The following is a 23813-nucleotide window of genomic DNA, read 5'->3' as shown; positions in this document are numbered from 1 at the left end:
AACCCCACACCTGCCAATTGATTACTTAACCAGTCCGCTTTTCACAGTCAGTTTGCAGCACTCTTCAGACACAGGCAGACAGGCAGATTAGATACAGAGATCTCCAAGTGGGACACAGACAGACAGTTAAAATGGGTGCTATGACAAGTTGACAACGGGTATTATTAGGTTCCCAAGTTGCATCGTTCTCAAGTAGGCCGGTGGCCGACGGGCACGTATAGGTCTAGTTACTCTAATAGACCCCCAGGTGTGGTTATAATATGCAATGTCTTCCCTGTGTATTTTTGGTTTCTTCCTGAATAGCGGAAAGCCTCGATGATCTATTCTAGCAGATCTGCAAGCATGTAGAGGTGATATTTTGGGGCGAAGCGATTTGGTGTATAGGGGGAAAAAAAGGTGGGGACCAAAGTATACAAGTAAACATTGATAGTGTTATGATAGTGATAGTGATAATGATAGTGTTTAATCTCTGCGATTCTCTCTGTAGTTATTGCACACGTACACGCTCGCACACGCACAGAACATACGTGCACTATACACAAGCTGACCATTCCTTCTCCCTTGTTGGACGCCAGGGCATGATCACCATCGTGCTGGAGTGCGTCGACCGGCTCAACATCTACAACACGGCCGCCCACTTCTCGGAGGTCGCCGGAGAGGATGCCGGAGAGTCCTGGAAGGAGATCGTCAACCTCCTCTACGAGCTGCTCGGTAGGAGGACGACCTTCTCTGTCCAGCTGTCCCCAAGTCTAAAGAGAAACTAGAAGCCTGTCCTCCTCCCACCATCTGTCTGGACACGACTCGCATCTCGCGACGGCCGTTCCCCAGTTCTTAACTATACTTCATTACGTGCAGTTCACTTTGCCACCGATGCCCAACATGATGTATTAGCCACTTTCAGCCTGGGTTCCCTATTTTGGGCATGTCCTCATTGGCCAAAAATGTTGAAAAATCTTCAAAAAGTTAAATTGTGACCTGATTTAACTGAGGGACTGCCATTGGATTTTTTTACATTTTCGTTTTTTCATGTCATATGAAAGCATGGAATCATAGCTTCACATTGACATATTGGCTGTTCAGTTTGACCCACCAGTTTTGGAGATATGGCTTATAGAGTGATGTCTTGGAGAAAACAGCGAGTTGAGAAAACACGCTTGAAAGGTTCACTTCTGTGGTCTCTAACATGCTCTCTGAGATGCTCTAGTATGTGAAGAGTCTGCCTGTGCTATTATCTCATTTTGGATAAAAAAAATAAATAATTTCAGTTTTTCTCCTCTGGTGAAAAGCTGGAGGCTGCACGATGGCAGTAACCTCAACCTGAACCTCAGTAAGCCTCAACCTGGAGTCAGGTTACGATGGCAGCCCCTCAGTCAAATCTGGTCACAATTGTGAAACTATCAGATCTACCAGCGACATGTTGTGAGCTTGGAGATTGGAAATGTTCGCTACATGAAACACGGGTGCAAAGACAAACTGCATGGAAATGCAAATGTATCACTTCATGCTGTCTAGTGCGACCACACATTGCACATCCACACGTTATGTTGATGCGATGCCTTCTTCTCCCAACAGTTAAAATACTGCCAGCATTATAAGCGTCATTAGAATGACTCAAATGTGTGTCTCCAACCCACAGCCTCTCTGATCCGAGGGAACCGGTCCAACTGTGCTCTGTTCTGTGACAACCTGGACTGGCTGGTCAGTAAGCTGGATCGCCTGGAAGCCTCCTCAGGTACTGGACGCCTCACAGTCACTACATACCAGGGATATATTATAGCGAAATAAAACAAAGACACTAACACTAAATAAAGATGAACTACCGTAAGATGTAATACTGACTAAAACTAGCTAAAGGCTTAGCAGTAGATATTTTGGCAGAGACCCGGCTTTGAATCCTGGGTATGACACAAATCTTAGACATTTTCTGCAACCTTCCCCCTGTGTCTCATTCTCTTCCATACGTCACACGTATATCAGATTGCGAGACACACAGGTGATGGCTGAGTCCTCTCACCCAGCTATAGCTCTGTCTTCGTATCCCTCCCCTCTGGGAGGAGACGCCACCGTTTTAGATGTAGGACATCTTGCCTCAGGAACGGTACATATCCTGAGGCTGTGCGATACATGAACTCTGATGCATACAAGCACGTTTTAGCAGATAGAGCAAACATTAGCCGACAAGCAATATAAACTGTAGGCAGTTAGAACTTAGCTGTACAAAACACACTATGTTTAATTTGTAAGTGGGATAGCGTTTTTTGTGTTTTCAACGGTGCTGACATGGCAATTAAGTATTGAAATACTTGACAACATTTTTGTGATCTTTAATTGACCTTAACATTGACCCAGTTAATCAAAAAAGTCACTAACAAACAAACAAACAATGTGTGTAATTCAACATTCGTGAAGCACTTTTTTTTAAAACAAATAATAAAGCATGGATCGTACTAAACGCCACAATTGAATGAACTGATCCTTATTGTTGTTGGAATGTTTCAGGTATTCTGGAGGTGCTCTACTGTGTGCTGATAGAGAGTCCTGAAGTCCTCAACATCATCCAGGAAAACCACATCAAGTCCATCATCTCTCTACTGGACAAGCATGGACGCAACCACAAGGTTTGTCTTTTGTTATAGGACAGACACTAGTCAGACACACACACAATCAAAATGTGGAACATTTCAAAGCCAAGTATAAAATTCATAGCCAGGAATGTGCTTTGCGGTGCCACTGTAAAGCTTATTTTGTACGTTGTAACGACAAAGTATAAATCAGGCTTAAGGTCCATTTCACGGGGCCGCGCTCACGTAAATACGCTTGCGTTGTCGCCACCTCAACGTTTCTCTGCGCGTACAGAAGAAAAAAAAGAAGAAAACGCAGGTCTCATTGAAAATGAATTACTAGGCACGTTAATCGATGCCTGTTTGAAAGGACCTTTAAGGTGTCATACTGTGTTTCATACTGTGACAATATGACACATCATCAAGCTGAAGGTTGGCAAACTGTGTGCTCATGCGGTCGGACACCATGTCCTCCCGTCTCTCTCTCTCTCCTCCTATAGGTGTTGGACGTGCTGCGCTCTCTCTGTGTGTGTAACGGTGTGGCTGTGAGGTCCAATCAGAACCTCATCACGGAAAATCTGCTTCCGGGTCGCGACCTTCTGCTGCAGACCGCCATCGTGAACTACGTAACCAGGTATTTGCACTTCCGGGGGAACCAGAGGGCAGTATACAGTTAGTCGAAAAACAGAATCCAGCCGTTCCTGGTCTTTTCCCTGATGTGCCCTTAAGCAAGGCACTGAGTCCCGAGCAACAATATTAGGATAAAATCTACTGTATATTTGGCAGAGAAAATTGTCGGTGTTCCTACAATTCCCATTCCCATAGACATACAGTGCATGGCCTGGCAAACCCATATGGTTTATGGCCATCATTACATCAACCCTATTGAGATTTTCTGAAGTCGAGATTTTGCCATAAACACAGCGAAAAAGGACAATGTCACGAACATTTTTTTTTTTTTAAATAGAAGACCTACAAGCTCATAGCGCGGCACTCGGTGCCACGCTATGAGCTTGTAGATCTGCTATTTTTCAACAGCTGAAGCATAACATAATGCTTAAAACACCAAAAGGGGTTCCCGCCCAAAATGGGTTAGAGCAACCACACTCATAACGTCTTCGTATCAACATGAGGGCTACAGCTTCTTCTCCATCTTGTTTTCATCCTTCAGTGTGAGGCCCAACATCTTCCTGGGTACGTGCGAAGGCTCCACGCAGTACAAGAAGTGGTACTTTGAGGTGATGGTGGACAACGTGGAGGCCTTCGTCACGGCGCAGGCCACCCACCTGCGCGTGGGCTGGGCGCTGACCGAGGGCTATAGCCCCTACCCCGGAGGAGGAGAGGGCTGGGGAGGCAACGGCGTGGGCGACGACCTCTACTCCTACGGCTTCGACGGGCTCCATCTGTGGTCAGGTACGGTGGTGGGGGGGAAAAAAGCACTCACAATTTGCACTTTATAGGTATTTATCTCTAAACTGCAAGTTGGAAATTGCAAGTAAAAGTCCGGAATTCAAAATGTATGTAAGTATTGGCATCAAAATGTACTTAAAGTACCAAAAGTAAAAGTACTCAACATAAAGTACTGAAAGTAAAAGTACTCAACTTAAAGTACTCAAATGTATAAATCTATATAAATTAGCGGATCTACAAGCTCACAGTGCATGCGTCACATTGTGACACATTGTGAGCTCGTAGATCGTCTATTTTCAAATGGCCGAAATGAAGTGGTTAATCTGTGTTTTGTAATAATAATTAAACTCTACAAAGTACAGTAACTAGAAAGGAGTAGAGGAAATTGGAAATACTCCAGTAAAGTAAAAGTACCTCAAAATGTACAGTACTTAAAGATGGAGTGCCGTGATTTTCTTCAAGTAAATGTACTTCTACTACATTCCACCACTGTGCCCCCCCCCCCCCCCCACCACCCACCACAGGTACCGTCCCTCGCCAGGTGGCGTCCCCCGGCGCCCACACGCTGGCGGCCGACGACGTGGTGAGCTGCTGCCTGGACCTGAGCGTGCCCAGCATCTCCTTCCGCATCAACGGCCACCCCGTCCAGGGCATGTTCGAGAACTTCAACCTGGACGGCCTCTTCTTCCCCGTCATCAGCTTCTCGGCCGGGATCAAGTACGTAAAGGGGCTTCACTTCACGCATTGTTGTTTTTGTTTTTTGGCAGCAAATTTAGATTTTTAGTTGTCTTTTTTTTGTCGTAGTCTCTTGAATAGTTTTCATTTTGGTTTTAGTCACCTGGAATGTTTTAGTGTTTAGTCTAGTTTTAGTCGGCTAAATATAAGATTTTAGTCGACAAAATCTACTGGTGCTTTAGTCGACTAAAATGTATTTCGGCGGGCCTTGATGCCGTCGTAATGACTGTTTTTACATTTGCTGAAAATAGCCGATCTGTTATTTTCAGCTCTACTCTACGGGTCCATTTGGTTTCATTTTACACTCTCAAGAGTTATTTTATTGTTAAACATCTGCATTACTTAATTTACAAGAATACTACATAATTAGAGAATGTAGAAGAATTGTTATGTGTTGTTCTTCACCCCTCAGGGCTCGCTTCCTTCTGGGCGGCCGTCACGGAGACTTCAAGTTCCTGCCCCCTCCCGGCTACGCCCCGTGCTACGAGGCCCTGCTGCCCAAGGACAGGATGCGCATCGAGCCCATCAAGGAGTACAAGCATGACTTCGAGGGCGTCCGCAACCTGCTGGGTCCCACTCAGTCCCTGACCCACACGTCCTTCACGCCCTGCCCTGTGGACACGGTGCAGGTAAAAAAACTAAAACATCAACCACTACAACAACATACATTCAGGTTCTTTCTGCCTTTATTGATAGGATGAAAGTAGTCTGACAGGAAATGGGTAGAGAGATGTGGGGAATACACGCGGCAAAGGCCGTCGGGATGGAGAGTCAAACCCGCGGCACGCCGTCAGGCTGCCTCAGCAGCCACCTAGGCTGCTGAGGCCCAGACGGTTGAGCTAACCGTCCGGGCCTTCAGGTTAATTTCTTATAGAGTAAGCCGTGTAACCAGTAACCACCACATGGCTATAGTATCTGAAACATTCCATGGGAGGGATATGGCGAGGCTCTCCGTCGATAATTATAGTCACCAATGTACACAGTTTTTATTTACATACTAGGTAGTTAAACAACTAGTCGACTAGTAAACTAGGCAACTAGTCAACTAATAAAAATGACTAGAAGTGAATGCCCTAGTGTGTTGTGCTTTGTGCCGTATAGATCGTGTTGCCGCCCCATTTGGAGCGTATCCGGGAGAAATTGGCGGAGAACATCCACGAGCTGTGGGCCTGCACGCGCATCGAGCAGGGCTGGACCTATGGGTCGGTGAGTAGATGACGCTAAAGATTAGTAACACCTCTTTGGCTCGAGTCAAAAGCTTCTCAATCACTTCTTAAAACCTTTTTCACGGTGTGATCTATAACAGCATGTCTATCTGTCTGTCTGTATGCGTGTGTGTGTGTGTGTGTATGTGTGTAGGGTGTCTGTCTGTGTGTGTATAGTCCAGTAATAATGTAATTTGGCCTCAAACTAATTGCAAAAAAAACAAACTCAGCTGATTTTGTATCTTCAATATATCCTGAATAACAGAAAAAAAAGTTGCCTGGAATTGTCTGAGGGGAAAGTTTAGAAAATGGCCTGTACAGTATGGCCACCATTGACAAATATAAGTATAAGTAAATATAAGGCAAATATTTTCTAGATTTCCTTTTGCTTTAAGTAGCATGTGACATGTCACAACTACTTAAAGCAAAAGGAAATCTAGAAAAAAATATTTTTGCAATTACATAAACCGTAGTTTAATGTTGATCCTGTATTTTCCATAGATTTCCAGTACTAGTAGGGCAGCAGTGATAATGTTTCAAGCTGTCAGTTGCTGGAATGAGTAGCCTATCATTTTCTGTATGTTCTCCTAACAGTTCAGGGATGACAACAAGAAGCTCCATCCCTGTCTGGTGGACTTCCAGAGCCTCCCTAATCTTCTGTATGTTCTCCTAACAGTTCAGGGATGACAACAAGAAGCTCCATCCCTGTCTGGTGGACTTCCAGAGCCTCCCTAATCTTCTGTATGTTCTCCTAACAGTTCAGGGATGACAACAAGAAGCTCCATCCCTGTCTGGTGGACTTCCAGAGCCTCCCTGAGCCAGAGAGGAACTACAACCTCCAGATGTCTGCGGAGACCCTCAAGTGAGTGTTTGTGAGAAATGGTTTACAATGGTTTACAATGCTAGGCAGTGATTCTCAACCTTTTTAATTTAAGAACTGATATATTGATTGATTGATTGATTGATTGATTGATTATTTGTCAAAATTTGAATGACCTTTTTTTATTTTATTTATTTTATTCATACAGCCAGCAATGAGTAAAACGCTCCCCAAAAAAATGTTGTTTCTGTGACTCATCTAAGGGCCGCAATCTGCATTCAAAGATTGTCCTAGAAGCTTTGTCATTGGTCGATTTGCCTGTCTACTTCCTGATTGGTTAGTCATTGCGACCGGGTTCTTTTTCTTTTTGCAGATTGCAGCCCCTAGATGTGTCACAGAGACTACATTTTTTTGGGAGCGTTTTACTCATTGCTTGCTGTCTGAATACCATTTATTTTTTAAAAGGTCATTACAATTTTGACATTATTGCTTATAGCAGCTTTAACAGTTTGTAGAATGGGTACAGTTCAAGGAAAGTACAGGTCAATACAAAATCTGCTAAGAGGATAAAACCAGACAAAGCACATAAGACCGGTTTACATAAGGGTCGATAAGGTTTAGAGTTTAGAATTGACAGAAAATCTATACTAGTATAGAGTGTGGTCGTCTAAACTCTATAGAAAAAGACTCGTTTCGGCTACTAATAAATAATAGATAAATCTAAGAAAGACGTGAGTGCGGACTGTTTCTATACTGTAGATAATCAACTGACAGTAGAGCGTGCTCAGCTCAGGACTTTGCAGACAAACCACAGGACCGATCAGTACCGACATTCTTGTGGCATGCATGCTAGTAGGCCGAGGATGCAAATCCCTGACTATATTAAAATATGTAACTTTGTAAAACGTATGTATTTTATACTGTAAGTCAGACTGAAACTTCTGCTCACATCTGGAGATGACTGTGGTGACAACTTAACCGTGGGTCCGACACACTCGATACCTGGCACTGCACTCCCTGCGGGGGTGTGGAACGTGTGTGTCGAATGTGAAGTCGGTGGGTCAAACGGTTCTCGAGTTACGTGCATTACAACCGTCTACAAGCTCATAGTGCGCCACTCTGTGGCTACAAGCTTGTACAGTAGGTCTGCTATTTTTGAAAAGTCGTGAAAATGTGGCGCAGTCAGAGCGAACATTTCTAACTAAAATATTGGCTTCTGGGGGGGTCCCTGGAACTACTTATTTTGAGATGGGGGTCCGTGGCCCAATAGAGATAATTCTGGGGGTCCTTGACATGAAAAAGGTTGAGCACCACTGACATAGAAACATGGGTTTTTCAGAAAAACGTTAGGATTTAGAAGCCTTTTTTTTTAATCGACTTCAGTCCAAAATGCCCTGTTGTGATTGTGTTTCTGCTTGATCTGTGTGTTCCCACAGGACTCTGCTGGCCCTGGGCTGTCACGTGGGTATGGGTGATGAGAAAGCAGAGGAGAACCTCAAGAAGATCAAGCTGCCCAAGACGTACGGCAACACCCTTCATCTTTTCTTTATTTTTTATTTTTGTAAATATGTATTTGTCGATAGTGTACAAAGTACAACCATCCAGTACATTTACATTTACGTAGTACTCTACATGTTGATGCCGATACTTTTGTACTTTTACCCAAGCAGTGATGTAATGTAATGAGTCCCGGGATGCAGGGATGGTCTTTTAGATGAGTCCCAGGGACATTTTATGAGTCCCACTTCAACAACGTTAGGATTCATATTTTGCCATTTTTACAAATTGCAGCATTTAACTCCCATTTCATTTTACATGGTTATAATGTGGTTTATATTCATGTAGAAAACGGAAGAAGAAATTATTATTATAACTAAAGCTAGCAAAATAAACCAGAATAAAAAAACAGTACAGTAGTACAGTAGTGCATCCCGTGGATGCAGAGGTCGTTGTTTTATTGCGTCCCTTAACTATAAACTGCGTTTTGGGATGCAAAATGCACCCTATTTTAATCTCTGCCCACGTACATTTTGAATTCCGGACTTTTACTTCTGTCTTGCAGTATTGGTACTTTTACTTAAGTAAAAAAAACGATTTTGTACTTTTTCCACCACTCACGGCCTGTTTCTCTCCTCTCTCCTGCAGCCATATGATGACCAGTGGATACAAGCCCGCCCCGCTGGACCTGAACCATGTCAAACTGACCCCCAATCAGAACCAGCTGGTGGAGAAGCTGGCAGAGAACGGGCACAACGTGTGGGCCCGGGACCGCGTGAAGCAGGGATGGACCTACAGCATTGTGCAGGTCAATAATGGGATTATTTATAGACTAGACCTGTACATGCCCGTCGCAGTCGGGCCATCGGCCTACTTGGGAACGATGCAACTTGGGAACCTGATGATATATGTTGTCATAGCACCCGTTTTTACTGTCAGCCGGTGTCCCACATGGAGATCTGTGTATGTGCCTGTGCCCACTGGCAGAGCCTGATTGGTTGAGCCTCAATTGGCTGAGGCAGAGGCTGGAAATTGCACAGGTGAAAGGAGTTTGCCTCATTAGGCCCACTGGCAGAGCCTGGCCCAGGTGAAAGGAGTTGGCCTCATTAGGCCCACTGGCAGAGCCTGACCAGAGCCTTTTGTGGTGGTTCTGGAGAACCGTGGGTCCGACCGACTCGATACCGGGCACTGCACTCCCTGCGGGGGTGTGGAACGCGTGTGTCGAATGTGAAGTCGGTGGGTCAAACGGTTCTCGAGTTACGTGCATTACAACCGTACACACACACACACGTACGCAGAGATGTGGCGCATTATAGTAGGATGTTTACTGTTCAGTGGCATTCTGTCCTTTCTGGGAACTTTTGGTCGCATCGAGAAAAAAAAAAAAAAAAAAAGTCTTCTAAATCCTGACAGTTTTCTGAAATACCTCATGTTTCTATATCAGTGGTGCTCAATATTTCATGTCAAGGACCCCAAAAATTATATGTAATTGGCCGCCGACCCCCATTACGAGTGCCGCGCTACGAGCTTGTAGGTCTGCTATTTTTTTTTTAATCCTGAAAATGTTATTTCAGAGCGAACGCTTTTAACTCCCTGGAACAACATATTTTCAAATGGGAGCTTGTAGATCTGCCATTTTTTCAATAAGCTAAAGTATAACATAATGCTTTAAAACACCAAAAGGGGTTCCCGTCCAGAGGAACGGGTGAGGTACAGTACACGTAGATATCACATGAACTAAAAAATAAATGTTTCTTTGTGCAGGACATCTTGAATAAGCGTAACCCTCGTCTGGTTCCCTACAACCTGCTGGACGAGCGAACTAAGAAGACCAACCGAGACAGTGTCAACAACGCTGTCCGCACTCTCATTGGCTACGGCTACAACATCGAGCCTCCGGACCAGGAGAGCAGTAAGTTCACCTGAGATGAAAATGCTACAACGATATGAGATAGAAGCACAACTTTTAGATTTTTTTTTTGGTCATCAAAGTTTTTTAATGATTTTACAATAAAGCATACAAAATACACATGACTTACACAAAAGAAAAGGACAAGAAAAAACAAACAAAAAACGAAACACAACTAGCAGTCAAAAAAAAAAAAAAAACTCAATGGACAACACCCCTCCACATTCTGTTGTTGACAATGGTGATTATATCATCTGTAATGTATTACCAATTTCAAATTGTTAATTCAACCATCCTTTAATATACACTCAAGTAAAAGTACTTAGTTACTTTCCACCCCTGTTGAACTCTCTCCCTCTCCCTTTTTTCTCTGCGTCTCCCTTTCCGTCAACGCAGCGGGTCACGGCCTTGAAGACGGCCGCGGGGACAAGGTGCGCATCTTCCGGGCGGAGAGGTCCTACGCCGTCACCCAGGGAAAGTGGTACTTTGAGTTTGAGGCGGTGACCACGGGGGAGATGCGAGTGGGCTGGGCTCGGCCCAACGTGCGCGCCGACGCCGAGCTCGGATCGGACGAGTTATCCTGGGTTTTCAACGGCAACAAGGTACAGTCATCCACACTCTATAGCTCCATGTGGGGTATGGTGGTACAGCACATTATGTACTGTGTGAATATGTGAATACTGTTTTGCTGTTGTTCCATACACTTGTTAATGGCACTGGAGATTTCAATACATTTTAAAGGTTTCATGACATTAAGTTTTCTTGTAGGTTTTATGACCTCAATTACATCCAGAAAACCTGAACTTTGAACATTCAGTGGATTTTCTGTGGCCTGGAGTTTTCTCTGGGGTTTGGAAGTCTTTCTGAGCTGCAATGAAAACAGGGAAAACAGTGACATCTGCTGGCAAATCCCATTGACATATATGGGATTTTCTGTCTCTTACATCACAAACAGCAGGAAACTCAGAGCACCTGTTTGAGCCAGAAAACCCCACACCACACCACAGAAAATCTACTGAATGTTAAAAGTTCAGGTTTTTTGGGTGCAATTGAGCTCAGAAAACCTATAAGAATTAAGAAGAATTACCAAAAATGATGTCACAATCCCTTTAAGCTAACATTCTGAACAGCACTACACGCCTTCCTGTTATTGTACAGTACACTAGACAATATTGTGAATATAGCTGTATTTGCAGAACTGTGCAAGCCTTCGTTTGTGTCTCTCAGTTCATTGCTGCACTAGAAATGATTATTTTCTATACAGCCACACACGCGCAATGATCGCAAGCAAAACAAATGTTTTGGTTTCGCTGCAGAGCACACTTTGTAGAAAGGTTTGAAAGCACCTTTTTTTTTAAATTGTTTTGACATTATGACCTGCTCCAGGCCCAGCGCTGGCACGTCGGCAACGAGCCGTTTGGTCGCCAGTGGCTGTCGGGCGACGTCGTGGGATGTATGATCGACCTGACTGAGATGAACATCATGTTCACCCTCAACGGAGAGATGCTCATCAGCGACTCGGGCTCGGACATGGCCTTCAAGGACCTTGAAACGGGCGACGGTAAGGAGAATGAATCTTTGATCGATCGTACATGGTTCAGTTACAAACACTTAATGAGCCATTATAAGCGTTGTCTTATTTTCATGTTGAGAGCTTTGTGTAATATATTGTTTTTGACCTCACACATCCCACGGAGCCAGTGGCGTGCACAGATAGACACTAGGGGTTCTAGAGCACCCCCTGCCCTTTTGGCAATGTGCCCTTTTGAAAAAAAAAAAGAAAAAAAAACTTTTTTTTTTCTTTCTTTTTTTTTTCTTTTTCAAAAATAGCAGACCTACAAGCTCGTAGCGCGCCACTCGGTGGCGCGCTATGAGCTTGTAGATCTGCTATTTTTCAATAGCTAAAGCATAACATAATGCTAACACCAAAAGGGGTTCCCGCCCAAAATAGATTAAGGCAACCGGCCGGTTCCACGCGTTGCACAAGGTGCCCTTTTTTAACTTGAGCACCTGCCCCTCTAAATGTCTGTGCACGCCACTGCTGTGGTTAATACTATAGGGTTGTCCCGATCGGATCGGGTGATCGGAAATCGGGGGCCGATCACATCATTTTCAAATGATCGGAATCGGATCTGGAGCCAAGAAACGTGATCGGGACAATATTGTATCCATATCATGATATTAGACTGGATATTGTCTGTGATTTGGGATATTGTACTGTTGTGATATGGCATAAACGTGTTCTGTGAAATATAAATTTATCAGATCGGGAAAAATCGGTATCGGCGGTCCCTAGTTAAATGGTAAATGGTGCATTTATATAGCGCCTTTATCCAAGGCGCTTTACATAGATTGTGCATTACATTCACCCATTCACACACACATTCATACACCGATTGCGGCGGAAGCCATGCAAGGTACCAACCAGCACATCGGGAGCAATTTGGGGTTCAGTGTCTTGCCCAAGGACACTTCGACATGTAGACAGGAGGAGCCGGGATTCGAACCGCCGACCCATGGATCATTGGACGACCTGCTCTACCTCTACTTAGTTACTACTACTAGCTCATTCCCTCCTTTCGCAGTAACTGTAGTGGCAATTTCACATTGGAATCTCGAGATATGTGATAATACTTTCTCGCTTTGGTGCTTACATATATACATTTTCATAAGTATACTTTGATATACTTAATTACTTATAGGGTAAATAACATGTGCGTTAATGTGACGTGTCCTCCTCCCAACAGGTTTCATTCCAGTGTGCACCCTGGGACTGTCCCAGGTTGGAAGGGTCAACCTGGGCCAAAATGTCAGCAGCCTGCGGTACTTTGCCATCTGTGGCCTCCAGGAGGGTTTCGAACCCTTCGCCATCAACATGAAGAGAGACACCACCATGTGGTTCAGTAAAAGCCTGCCCCAGTTTGTGCCTATGCCTGTCGACCACCACATCGAGGTAAATATATAGACCCTTTGGGCTAACTAAAGCTAATATTACTTGCAACTTTTGTATCAACTATTGTGCCTATTCTATTGTGCCTGTGCACCCTCCAGGTCATTCTTTAAGCCATGTGGTTCCCGAAGTGTTTAGCCCTGTGACCCAAAAGAGACATTTTATCAGCCGCCCCTAATTTAATAAAGTGGGGGATCCCGCGTGAAAGGCTGACAAACGTTCTCCGTTTTTGTCTTTGCCACAGGTGTCCCGTGTGGACGGGACGGTGGACAGCGCCCCCTGCCTGAAGCTGACCCACAAGACCTTTGGCTCGCAGAATGCCAACATGGACATGCTGTTCCTGCGCCTCAGCATGCCCGTGGAGTTCCACGAGACCTTCAAGGTGGTGCCGGGCAGCACGCCGCTCACCCGCAGCCTCACCATCCCCGAGGATGAGGTGACCGTCATCCGCGAGCCCGACACGGAGTACGAGGTGCTGCAGAAGTCGGCCAGCCGCAAGGAGCAGGAGGACGATAAGAAGGAGCCCTCCGTGCCCAAGGACGTGATGGCCGAGAACGAGAAAGACACCATGTCGGAGAAAGGCAAAAAGAAAGGGTGAGTTGAGAGAGCGTGTCGTAAATATGTGTCTTTGTTGAATGCTGAATTGTTTACACATTTCGACCTGAGGACGATTCTACAAATGTCTTCTAAATCCCCACAGTTTTCTGAAAAACCTATGTTTCTATGTCAGTCCTTCTCAGAACATTTTCATGTCAGGGACCCCAAAAATGATATGTAATTGGCTGCCGACCCCCATTTGAAAATATGTTGTTCCAGGGACCCCCCAGAAGCAAAGACTTGAGTTTAAAACGTCCGCTCTGAAAGAATATATATTCCAAATTTGTGCCAGATTTTTCAAAAATAGCAGACCTACAAGCTCGTAGCGCGGCACTCGGTGCCGCGCTATGAGCTTGTAGCTCTATAGCGGTTTCAATCGCTATAGAGCACCGAAGTCCTGACGTAACTCGCTCATCCCTTCGATTCCCCTGGTTCGCAGAAGTAATTTCTCTATGGAGAATAACATGGGCTCATCTTCAAATCGTTTCATATAAGTGTTGTGGTCCAAAAATAAACAAGCTGTCTCAGCGTTATTGTCATGGAGGTGTCTCTGTATCGTTTGCTCATGATAAAGTCTGTTTCTAGCGAAAATGTAACTAATTCAGTAACATTAGCGTTTTCAATTGATCAATTGATTCTTAATATCCATATGAGTGAAACGGCCGGGGTGACATGTTTATTTTTCAAACACAGTTCTTATATGAGGCGATCTAAAATCCCCCTATGGGGATTATAATGCAAATAAAAAGTACACAAACCTGTGGATTTGCGCCCTCTACCGATATTGACGTCAGACTTCGGTGCTTTATAGGATTACTTTTCTGCTTTCAGCCCCGCAAAAGATGTCTGCGCAGGTTGCTCAGATGAGTGCATGGGGTTAGCTGTTAGGTAGTCACACGTAGCCATGGGCAACTATTCCACAGTCTCTGAATGCTATATAGAGTCTGGAACTACGCCTCCCGAAATCCCAACACGGAAGCTGGTATCTATTCGTCATTTCCGTTTTCCGTATATTTTCATTCTATCATGTTTTACTTTGCATTTCTGCTAATCAGCAAGCTATTATGCTTGGGGTTAGGTTTAGGGTGAGGGTTTGAGATAGGTTGTAGTTGTAGGACTAATGACTGGTCTAACCCAGGGGTTCTCAACGTTTTTGACCGGGGACCCCCGAAAATGCTTTGGCAATGTCTCGGGACCCCCGCCCCACCCCCTCCCGACCCCCAATATAAATTGACTGCTACAATGACCTTAAACCATTTTGGGGCGGGAACCCCTTTTGGTGTTTTTAAGCATTGTTATAATTTAGCTATTGAAAAATAGCAGATCTACAAGCTCATAGCGCGCCACTCGGTGGCGCGCTATGAGCTTGTAGATCTGCTTGTAGGTCTGCTATTTTTGAAAAATCGTAAAAAAAAAATTAAAAAAAAAAAATTTGGGGACCCCCTAAAATAATTTGGCGACCCCCCGAGGGGTCGCGACCCACGGGTTGAGAACCCCTGGTCTAACCAATGACTAGTCTAAACCAAAAACTGTCTAAACTAAGTACTGCACCCATTATATGCTTAGATGATTTTGATTTATATTACGATAAATGTGCGCGACTGTAAAGACGGTAGTAGTGACATTCTTCCTACTCCCCACTACCAACTCGACTGCGGCCAGCCGTAATTCTGTGAGTGTCTAATGTCATTAAGGGTTGCTTGTGCTGACTGACAACATCCTCTGTACTTGTTATGCATCTGGACTCTATCAGATTATTCCAAAGGGCAAAGAAGGTGGCCTCGACAACCATATCCCCTCCCCCTCCCCCAACCTTAGTGACAAGGTTGAACGACGACGTCGTTCCCGATGACAGAGATGACCCTGACACCATTATCTTCACGACCACGGTGAGCTGCTAATGTCATTCCCTTCCACAATTATAATTCTTATTCTTATTTTCTTCAACCCATTTTGACCTGAGATCAGATTCTAAAAATGTCTTCTACATCCTGACAGTTTTCTGAAAAAGCTATTTTTCTATGTCAGTCGTTCTTCAAAAATCGATTTTTCAAGAATAGCAGACCTACAAGCTTGTAGCGCGCCACTCGGTGTCGCGCTACAAGCTTGTAGATCTGCTATGCTAAAGGGTGTGCTTAGAAGTTGAAAAAAAACAAACAAAAAACATTGTGTGCTTCTCGCTGTATGTCTTGTCTATACATGTGTGTACTATATATTTCTGAGAGGTGTACTGCATTTAATTTGGGGCTCACTCGCTGTTCCGTTGTGGTGGTCTTGCCTTTCCGTATAGTATTACTACTCCGTGAGGATCTTCGCCGGCCAGGAGCCGCCCGGCGTGTGGATAGGCTGGGTCACGCCCGACTACCATCAGTTCGACACGCACTTCGACCTCTCCAAAGTACGCAACGTCACCGTGACCGTGGGAGACGACCGAGGCAACATACATGACAGGTCAGTACGTAGGGTAACCTAGAGTCTGTCTTCGGTTTAACCACACCGTCATTATTCCAAAAGTGGTCTTTGGTATAATACCACTCTACAAAAAGTGGTATATACCACTTTGAAAAGTGGTATATACCACTTTGAAAAGTGGTATATACCACTTTGAAAAGTGGTATCTACCACTTTGAAAAGTAGTATATAGCACTTTGAAAAGTGGTATATACCACTTTGAAAAGTGGTATATACCACTTTGAAAAGTAGTATATAGCACTTTTTCAGAATCAGAACCAGAAGCCTTTATTGTTAGTTTAGTTTTAGTCGATCTACAAGCTCACAACGCGTTGTGAGCTTGTAGATCGGCTATTTTCAGCATGCAACCAAGTGTGAAATGACTTATACTGGATCTCTTGTCCACTAGTCCCTTCCTAACATTTTAGTCTAGTTTATATTTGTTGATGAAATTGTCAGTATATTTAATCTTAGTTTTAGTCATCATAGCTTAGTTTTTATTTAGTTTTCATCAGTGAAAAAAGGTAGTCGACGAACATTTTTTTTCGTCGTAGTTTTAGTCGACGAAGTCAACACTGCTGGACCCCCACTTTAAAATGTCACTGTCCTGCCTTGTCTCTGCAGTATGAAGCACAGCAACTGCTACATGGTGTGGGGAGGAGATCTGGTCAGCAACCAGACCACACGCTTCAGCCAGGAGGACATGGTGGTCGGCTGCCTGGTTGACCTGGCGACCGGTCTCATGACCTTCACGGCCAATGGGAAAGAGATCAACACTTTCTTCCAGGTGAGCGAGCGCCCGATCGGATTCTTCTCCGTCAATGTTTTATTTTTGAGTGGTGTAAACCACTCCAACAACTGGCTTTGTACCCGTGTCTGTTCGTACCAAAAAAAGCGATGTACCCGTGTCTGTCCGTACCAAAAAAATCACACCCGTGTGAACTGAGTGGTGTAAGGTCTTAGCCTGTCTGACGTAATGAAATCATGTCTGACGTAATTAAATCACACCCGGGTGAACAGGGTGAACATAGCAACCATTCTCATTTTTTCTGCACAAACAAAGCCAGTTGTATGAAATCACACCCGGGTGAACAGGGTGAACATAGCAACCATGCTCATTTTTTCTGCACAAAAAAGCCAGTTGTAGGAGTGGTTTACACCACTCAAAAAATGAGCACGGTTGCTATGGTTAGTATGTGACGTCACTATATAAGACCTTACACCACTCAGTTCACACGGGTGTGATTTTTTTTTATGTGCGATTTGCCTGGAATTGAATGCAATTGTGCAGTTTCATTATTATTCTATTTTTTTAAGGGGAGCTATTATGCTCATTTGCAGCAATTATATTTTGTGAGGGACGCTAGCCCCTCCTATATTCAGCTATAGTGTCGATTTTTGTCTTACACAAACATTAAATTCCCATTGACAATGAAAGGAGAATTTGTCGTCATATGTGGACGAGCAAATCGGCTATTTTTGTCCTACACAAATATTAAATTCCCATTGACAATGAATGGATGATGTACGATGATAGGAGAATGTAGTGGAGTAAAAAGTACAATATTTGCCTCGGAGATGCAGTGTAAAATAAGTAAAGTAAAAATAAAAGTATTGGAAATACTAGTAAAGCACAAATACCTCCAAATTGTACTTACCGTAAGTATAGTACACAAGCAAATGTACTTAGTTACTTTCCACCCCCCTGACATTTACTGTGTACTGGCCTCGATTCTACATCTAGTCCATCCTGCTGGTATTTAACCCCCTTCCCCCCTCTCTCTGTCTCTCTCTCTCTCTCTCTCTCTCTCTCTCTCTCTCTCTCTCTCTGACGTGGTGTTCAGGTGGAGCCCAACACGAAGCTGTTCCCTGCTGTCTTTGTTGAGCCAACCAATAACAACGTGGTGCAGTTCGAGCTGGGCAAACTCAAGGTCACAAGATTTCCTTGTCCTCTCACACAAAGACGTGCACACACACACACACACACACACACACACACACACACACACACACACACACACACACACACACACACACACACACACACACACACACACACACACACACACACACACACACACACACACACACACACACACACACACGTCCTTCTTCTTGTCGGTTCTGTTTAGAAGAAGCATAGTCTGTAGACTCTTGAACTGAATTGTAAGAAACATAATTCATACTTTAACCCATTTTGACCTGAGATCAGATTCTAAAAATGTCTTCTACATCCTGACAGTTTTCTGAACAAGCTATGTTACTATGTCAGTCGTTCTTCGATTTTTCAAAATCTCGGTGGCGCGCTATGAGCTTCCTCCAACTGCGCCTTGGTCTGCCCCGGGGTCTCCTCCCAGTGGGACATGCGTAGAGGACCTCCCTATAGGGAGACGCCCGAGAGGCATCCTTCCTAACCAGATGCCCGAAACCACCTCAGCTGACTCCTTTCCAGGCGAAGGAGCAGCGGTTCTACTCCGAGTCTCTCTCGTGTGACTGAACTTCTAAGGGAGATGCCAGCCACCCGTCGAAAAATAAAAAATAACATACAAAAATGAGTACCAGTGCCCAAAAGAGCCACATTCTTCTTTATTTATTTTTAACACAAATCTTCTCTCTTTCTGTCTCCCATGGTTTTTGGCCTCCTCCCCATCAGAACATCATGCCCATCTCGGCAGCCATGTTCCGCAGCGAGCGCACCAACGCCGTGCCCCAGCTTCCCCCTCGGCTGGACGTCCAGATGCTCACGCCGGTCATCTGGAGCCGCATGCCCAACAACTTCCTCCACCCGGAGGTGGTCCGCGTGAGCGAGAGGCTGGGCTGGGCGGTGGACTGCGTGGAACCTCTCACCATGATGGCCCTGCACATCCCTGAGGAGAACAGGTCAGCCCCACCACCACAACTATAGGACAACAAGAGCCTTACTTTAACCCATTTGGACCTGATTTAGACCGATTCTACAAAATGTCTTTTAAATCATGACAGTTTCTGAAAAAAAATCATGTTTCTATATCAGTGATTCTCAAACATTTTCATGTCAAGGACCCCCAAAAATATATGTATTTGGCCGCCGACCCCCATCTGAAAATGTGTTGTTCCAGGGGACCACTCCCAGAAGCAAAGATTTGAGTTAAAAACGTTCGCCCTGAAAGAAAATATATTCAAGGATTTGCACCAAATGTTCACGATTTTTGAATAGCTAAAGTATAACATAATGCTTAAAACACCAAAAGGGGTTCTCGTCTAGAATGGATTAAAACGGTCTTTTATTCTGGCTCTTCATTTAGACCAGAGGCAGTGTCAGAAATGTGTTGTGATCTATTTGTCGTGACTGATTCATTTAGTTGATTACAAAAAAATCTATACAAATGTGTTGCTTTTTGATGGTAAATGTTAAATGTTTGCATTTATGTAGTGCTTTTATCCAAAGTGCTTCACATAGATTGCGCATTCCATTCACACACACACACACACACACACACACACACACACACACACACACACACACACACACACACACACACACACACACACACACCGAAGGCGTAGGAAACCATGCAAGGCACCAACCTGCACATACACTTTGACACTAACTCTGGTGGAGCCCACAGGGATCGAACTAGGAACCTTGCGGTTCACCTCCGGCTGCTCCACTGGCCACTCTACCCCTGCTGCTGCCACAGCCACTGCCTTACACTAATCATTCCCCCCCAGGTGTATCGACGTCTTGGAGCTGGCCGAGCGGCAGGACCTCATGAAGTTCCACTTCCACACGCTCATGCTGTACTGCGCCGTGTGCGCGCTGGGCAACAACCGCGTGGCACACGCCCTCTGCAGCCACGTGGACGAGTCGCAGCTCTTCTACGCCATCGAGAACACCTACCTGCCCGGCCCGCTGCGCAGCGGCTACTTCGACCTGCTCATCAGCATCCACCTGGAGTCGGCCAAGCGGGCGCGCCTGGCCACCAACAGCGAGTTCATCGTGCCCATGACCGCGGAGACCCTCACCATCAAGCTGTACGAGTCAGAGAGTCGGTGCCACTCGCTGCCCGGCGTGGGTCTCACCACCTGCCTGCGGCCCAAGAACCACTACTCCCCCGTGGGCTTTGTGGGCACGGACCCCGACGTGTACACCCTTAGTCCCATATTCCCACTGCAGGTAAACCAGACTTTCATCCAGGAATGAATGAATGAATGAATGAATGAATTGGATGGATGAATGAATTAATTGAATTAATTGAATTAATTAATTAATTTAATTAATGTAATCAATTTAATCAATTGAATGGATGATGAATTAATTAATTAATTAATTAATGAATGAGCTTCTGTGTCTGTCTCCCTTCTGGGATTATAAGACTATTATATGACTAAAGCTAAATGGCATTTTTGCTCAAAAGGCTATGACTATGACACTAAAATCAAAGTTTGTTCGTTGTCAAAATGAACACTGGTGACAACAACCCTGATACACGTATTATCTATCACATAAATGGGCGGGTGGCCCGGGGGCCACATGCGGCCCCCCACCTTTACTTAATGTGGCCCTCAGGTTAATATCAGAATACTGATATAATATTGGTTTCAGCTGTTCCAATTCCACAACATGCAAACATGACCCGCTTTAATTAGGCTACTTTAGCAAAAGAATAGCAAAAGAATAATTCAAGATTTCAATTCGAATATAGCAAGAATAGCAGATCTGCAATCTCAAAACGCATTCGCACTGTGACGCGTATTGAGTTTGTAGATCTGCTATTTTTTTGCTACGACAGCAATGTGGCCCTCTGGAGTGAGTGTGGCATATATAGTGGCCCTCTCCATCTCCATCAAAGTTGCCCCAACCCTGATCTATCATCTTCTCTCGTATCAGGAGCTGAAGACCAAAGCCAACAGCATGCTGACGGAGGCCGTGCTGGACGGCAGCCAGGCCATGCGGGACCCGGTGGGCGGCAGCGTGGAGTTCCAGTACGTCCCCATCCTGAAGCTCATCAGCACACTGCTCATCATGGGCATCTTCAGCGACGAGGACACGGAGCACATCCTCAAGATGATCGACCCCAGCGTCTTCGCTGCCAAGAAGGAGATCGAGGAGGCGGCGGTGGAGGAGGAGCCGGCGGAGGATGCCGGCGAGGCCAAGGAAGAAGGCGAGGAGGAGGAGGAGGAGGACGAGGGCATGGGTGAAGAGGAGGAGGAGAAGGAGCTCAAAGAGGAGGGAGACGGAGAGGAGAAGGAGAAGGCGGAGGGAGAGAAGGCGGAGGAGGAGATGCAGCTGGTGGAGGCCGAGGAAGAGGGGCTTCCGGAGGAGGGTCTACTCCAGATGAAGCTGCCAGAGTCGGTCAAATTGCAGGTCAGTGTCTACAAAATATTATAACTCTTATCCTGCAGGATATGGGACGCTTCTTTATTTTATTACCTGCTTCCTTCCTTTCTTTTTTGTGTTTCTTCCTTCCTTCTTTTACTCCTGTATTATTTTTTTCTTTCCTTCCTTCTCCACCCTTTTCGTCTTATCTTTCGTCCTTTTTCTGTCCCCTTCAATTCCTTCCGTCATTCATTCTTTAATTATTTGTCTTTTCCTCTTATTTATTTCGTTCCTTCGTTTGCTAGACCCCAACAGAGCTTCATCTGGCCCACACACTAGTTCCTCCTGCTATTGCTATACGTATATCGTTGCGCTTTGTGCCGCACTGCAAGCTTTTTGAACATTTTGTGTGAGAACTACAGATTTTGAAGGCATTTGTAGAATCGACCTCAGATCTTAACCCATTCAGGCCATGTCTTCTAAATCCTGACAGTTTTCTGAAATACCTATGTTTCTATATCAGTGGTGCTCAATATTTCATGTCAAGGACCCCAGAAACTATATGTAATTGGCCACCGACCACCATCTGAAAATATGTTGTTCCAGGGAGCAAAGATTTGAGTTAAAAACGTTCTCTCTGAAAGAATATATATTCCCGGCTGTGGCTCAGGAGGTAGAGCAGGTCGTCCAATGATCCATGGGTCGGCGGTTCGAATCCCGGCTCCTCCTGGCTACATGTCGAAGTGTCCTTGGGCAAGACACTGAACCCCAAATTGCTCCTGATGTGCTGGTTGGTACCTTGCATGGCTCCCGCCGCCATCAGTGTATGAATGTGTGTGTGAATGGGTGAATGTAATGCACAATCTATGTAAAGCGCCTTGGATAAAGGCGCTATATAAATGCACCATTTACCATTTACCATTTACCATTTTATTCAAAGCTTTGCACTACATTTTCACGATTTTTCAAAAATAGCAGACCTACAAGCTTGTAGATGTGCTATTTTTCAATAGCTAAAGTATAACATTGATTAAAACACCAAAACGGGTTCCCGTTCAGAATGGGTTAAGATGAACTGTGCTTGTGTCATCCCCAAAACAACTCAATCCTCTCCTCTCCTCTGCCCGTCATCCTCAGATGTGCACTCTGCTGCAGTACTTCTGTGACTGTGAGCTGAGGCACCGGATCGAGGCTATCGTGGCTTACTCGGACTCCTTCGTCGGCGCCATACAGAGCAACCAGCGCGTGCGCTACGCTCAGCTGATGAGAGCGTTCACTATGTCGGCAGCGGAGACGGCGCGCAGGACCCGCGAGTTTCGCTCGCCACCACAAGACCAGGTACGGACGGACTGCTGTTAAATAGATGTTTGGGAATGCATTGAACACTATTAATTGTCAAACCTTTTCAAGATATGGATATGTTGAGAGTGTGCATATCTACAGGCTCTCAATGTGTTGTCGTGATACTGTGAACTATTTTCGAATAGCCAAAGTATAAAATGATCATTGTACAAAGTAACTTGTAACTAAAGTTTTCTAATTCATTGTAGTGGATTAAAGAGTGCAATATTTGCCTCTGACATGTAGTGGAGTAGAAGTATACTATAAACCATTGGAAAATGGAGGTCCTCAAGTACAGTAAAATTCCCTCAAAATTGTACCTAAGTAAGTATAGTACTTGAGAGTAAGTAATGTTCTTAATTACTTTCCACCACTGCTCCAACATATGTGTCTCACAGCATTGGAAATGGAGTTGGCTGTTACAATTGTGTGTGTGTTCGTGTGCGTGTGTGTGTGTGTGTGTGTGTGTGTGTGTGTGTGTGTGTGTGTGTGTGTGTGTATGTGTGCGTGTCCAGGTGGTTCTGCTGACCAACTTCAAGCATGGTCCAGAGGAGGAGGACTGCCCCGTACCAGAGGAAACCAGAGAGACCCTGGTTTACTTCCACAATGACCTGCTGCTGCACTGCGGTGAGCAGTGTTGTTGTTTTTGGCAGCAAAGTTTGAGTTTTAGTCATAGTCTTCTGAATAGTTTCCATTTAGTTTTAGTCACATTTGAGTCACCTGGAATGTTTTAGTGTTAGTTTTAGTCGACTAAACGTCATAAGATTTTTGTCGACTAAATGTCATAAGATTTTTGTCGACTAAATCTACAGTTGATTTAGTCGGCGGGCCTTGATGCCGTTGTAATGACTGATTTAATACTTGCTGAAAATAGCCGATCTACCATGCAGCAACCAAGTGTAAAATGACTGATACTGGATCTCTTGTCCACTAGTCCCTTCCTAACATTTTAGTCTAGTTTGTATTTGTCGACAAAATTGTCAAAATATTAGTTTTTGTCATTGTACAGTAGCTTAGTTTTCATATAAGTTTCCATTT

The 23813-nt window shown here is 44.7% G+C and overlaps 1 protein-coding gene across 1 annotated transcript in view; it reads left to right on the top strand.

The window, feature by feature from the left end:
* The window catches only part of ryr1b (ryanodine receptor 1b (skeletal)), a 142712-nt gene that overhangs the window by 40113 nt on the left and 78786 nt on the right, over positions 1–23813 (top strand). Inside the window, exons 14-38 of the mRNA XM_079514493.1 lie at positions 576–711; positions 1637–1732; positions 2500–2618; positions 3062–3195; positions 3733–3974; positions 4496–4688; positions 5119–5335; positions 5808–5912; positions 6670–6773; positions 8168–8251; positions 8877–9036; positions 9993–10140; positions 10534–10739; positions 11524–11698; positions 12885–13090; positions 13332–13681; positions 15438–15573; positions 15975–16135; positions 16760–16922; positions 17980–18066; positions 18789–19015; positions 19847–20291; positions 21006–21482; positions 22572–22772; positions 23291–23402. Of these exons, the coding sequence (XP_079370619.1) occupies positions 576–711; positions 1637–1732; positions 2500–2618; positions 3062–3195; positions 3733–3974; positions 4496–4688; positions 5119–5335; positions 5808–5912; positions 6670–6773; positions 8168–8251; positions 8877–9036; positions 9993–10140; positions 10534–10739; positions 11524–11698; positions 12885–13090; positions 13332–13681; positions 15438–15573; positions 15975–16135; positions 16760–16922; positions 17980–18066; positions 18789–19015; positions 19847–20291; positions 21006–21482; positions 22572–22772; positions 23291–23402 (4684 nt within the window). The remainder of the gene's footprint in view (positions 1–575; positions 712–1636; positions 1733–2499; positions 2619–3061; positions 3196–3732; positions 3975–4495; positions 4689–5118; positions 5336–5807; positions 5913–6669; positions 6774–8167; positions 8252–8876; positions 9037–9992; positions 10141–10533; positions 10740–11523; positions 11699–12884; positions 13091–13331; positions 13682–15437; positions 15574–15974; positions 16136–16759; positions 16923–17979; positions 18067–18788; positions 19016–19846; positions 20292–21005; positions 21483–22571; positions 22773–23290; positions 23403–23813) is intronic.

Source organism: Electrona antarctica (genome assembly GCF_951216825.1).
Source record: "Electrona antarctica genome assembly, chromosome: 11".
NCBI classification, from domain to species: Eukaryota; Metazoa; Chordata; class Actinopteri; order Myctophiformes; family Myctophidae; genus Electrona; species Electrona antarctica.
Note: the sequence above shows the minus strand (reverse complement) of the source record. Positions and strands in the feature narration are given on the sequence as shown.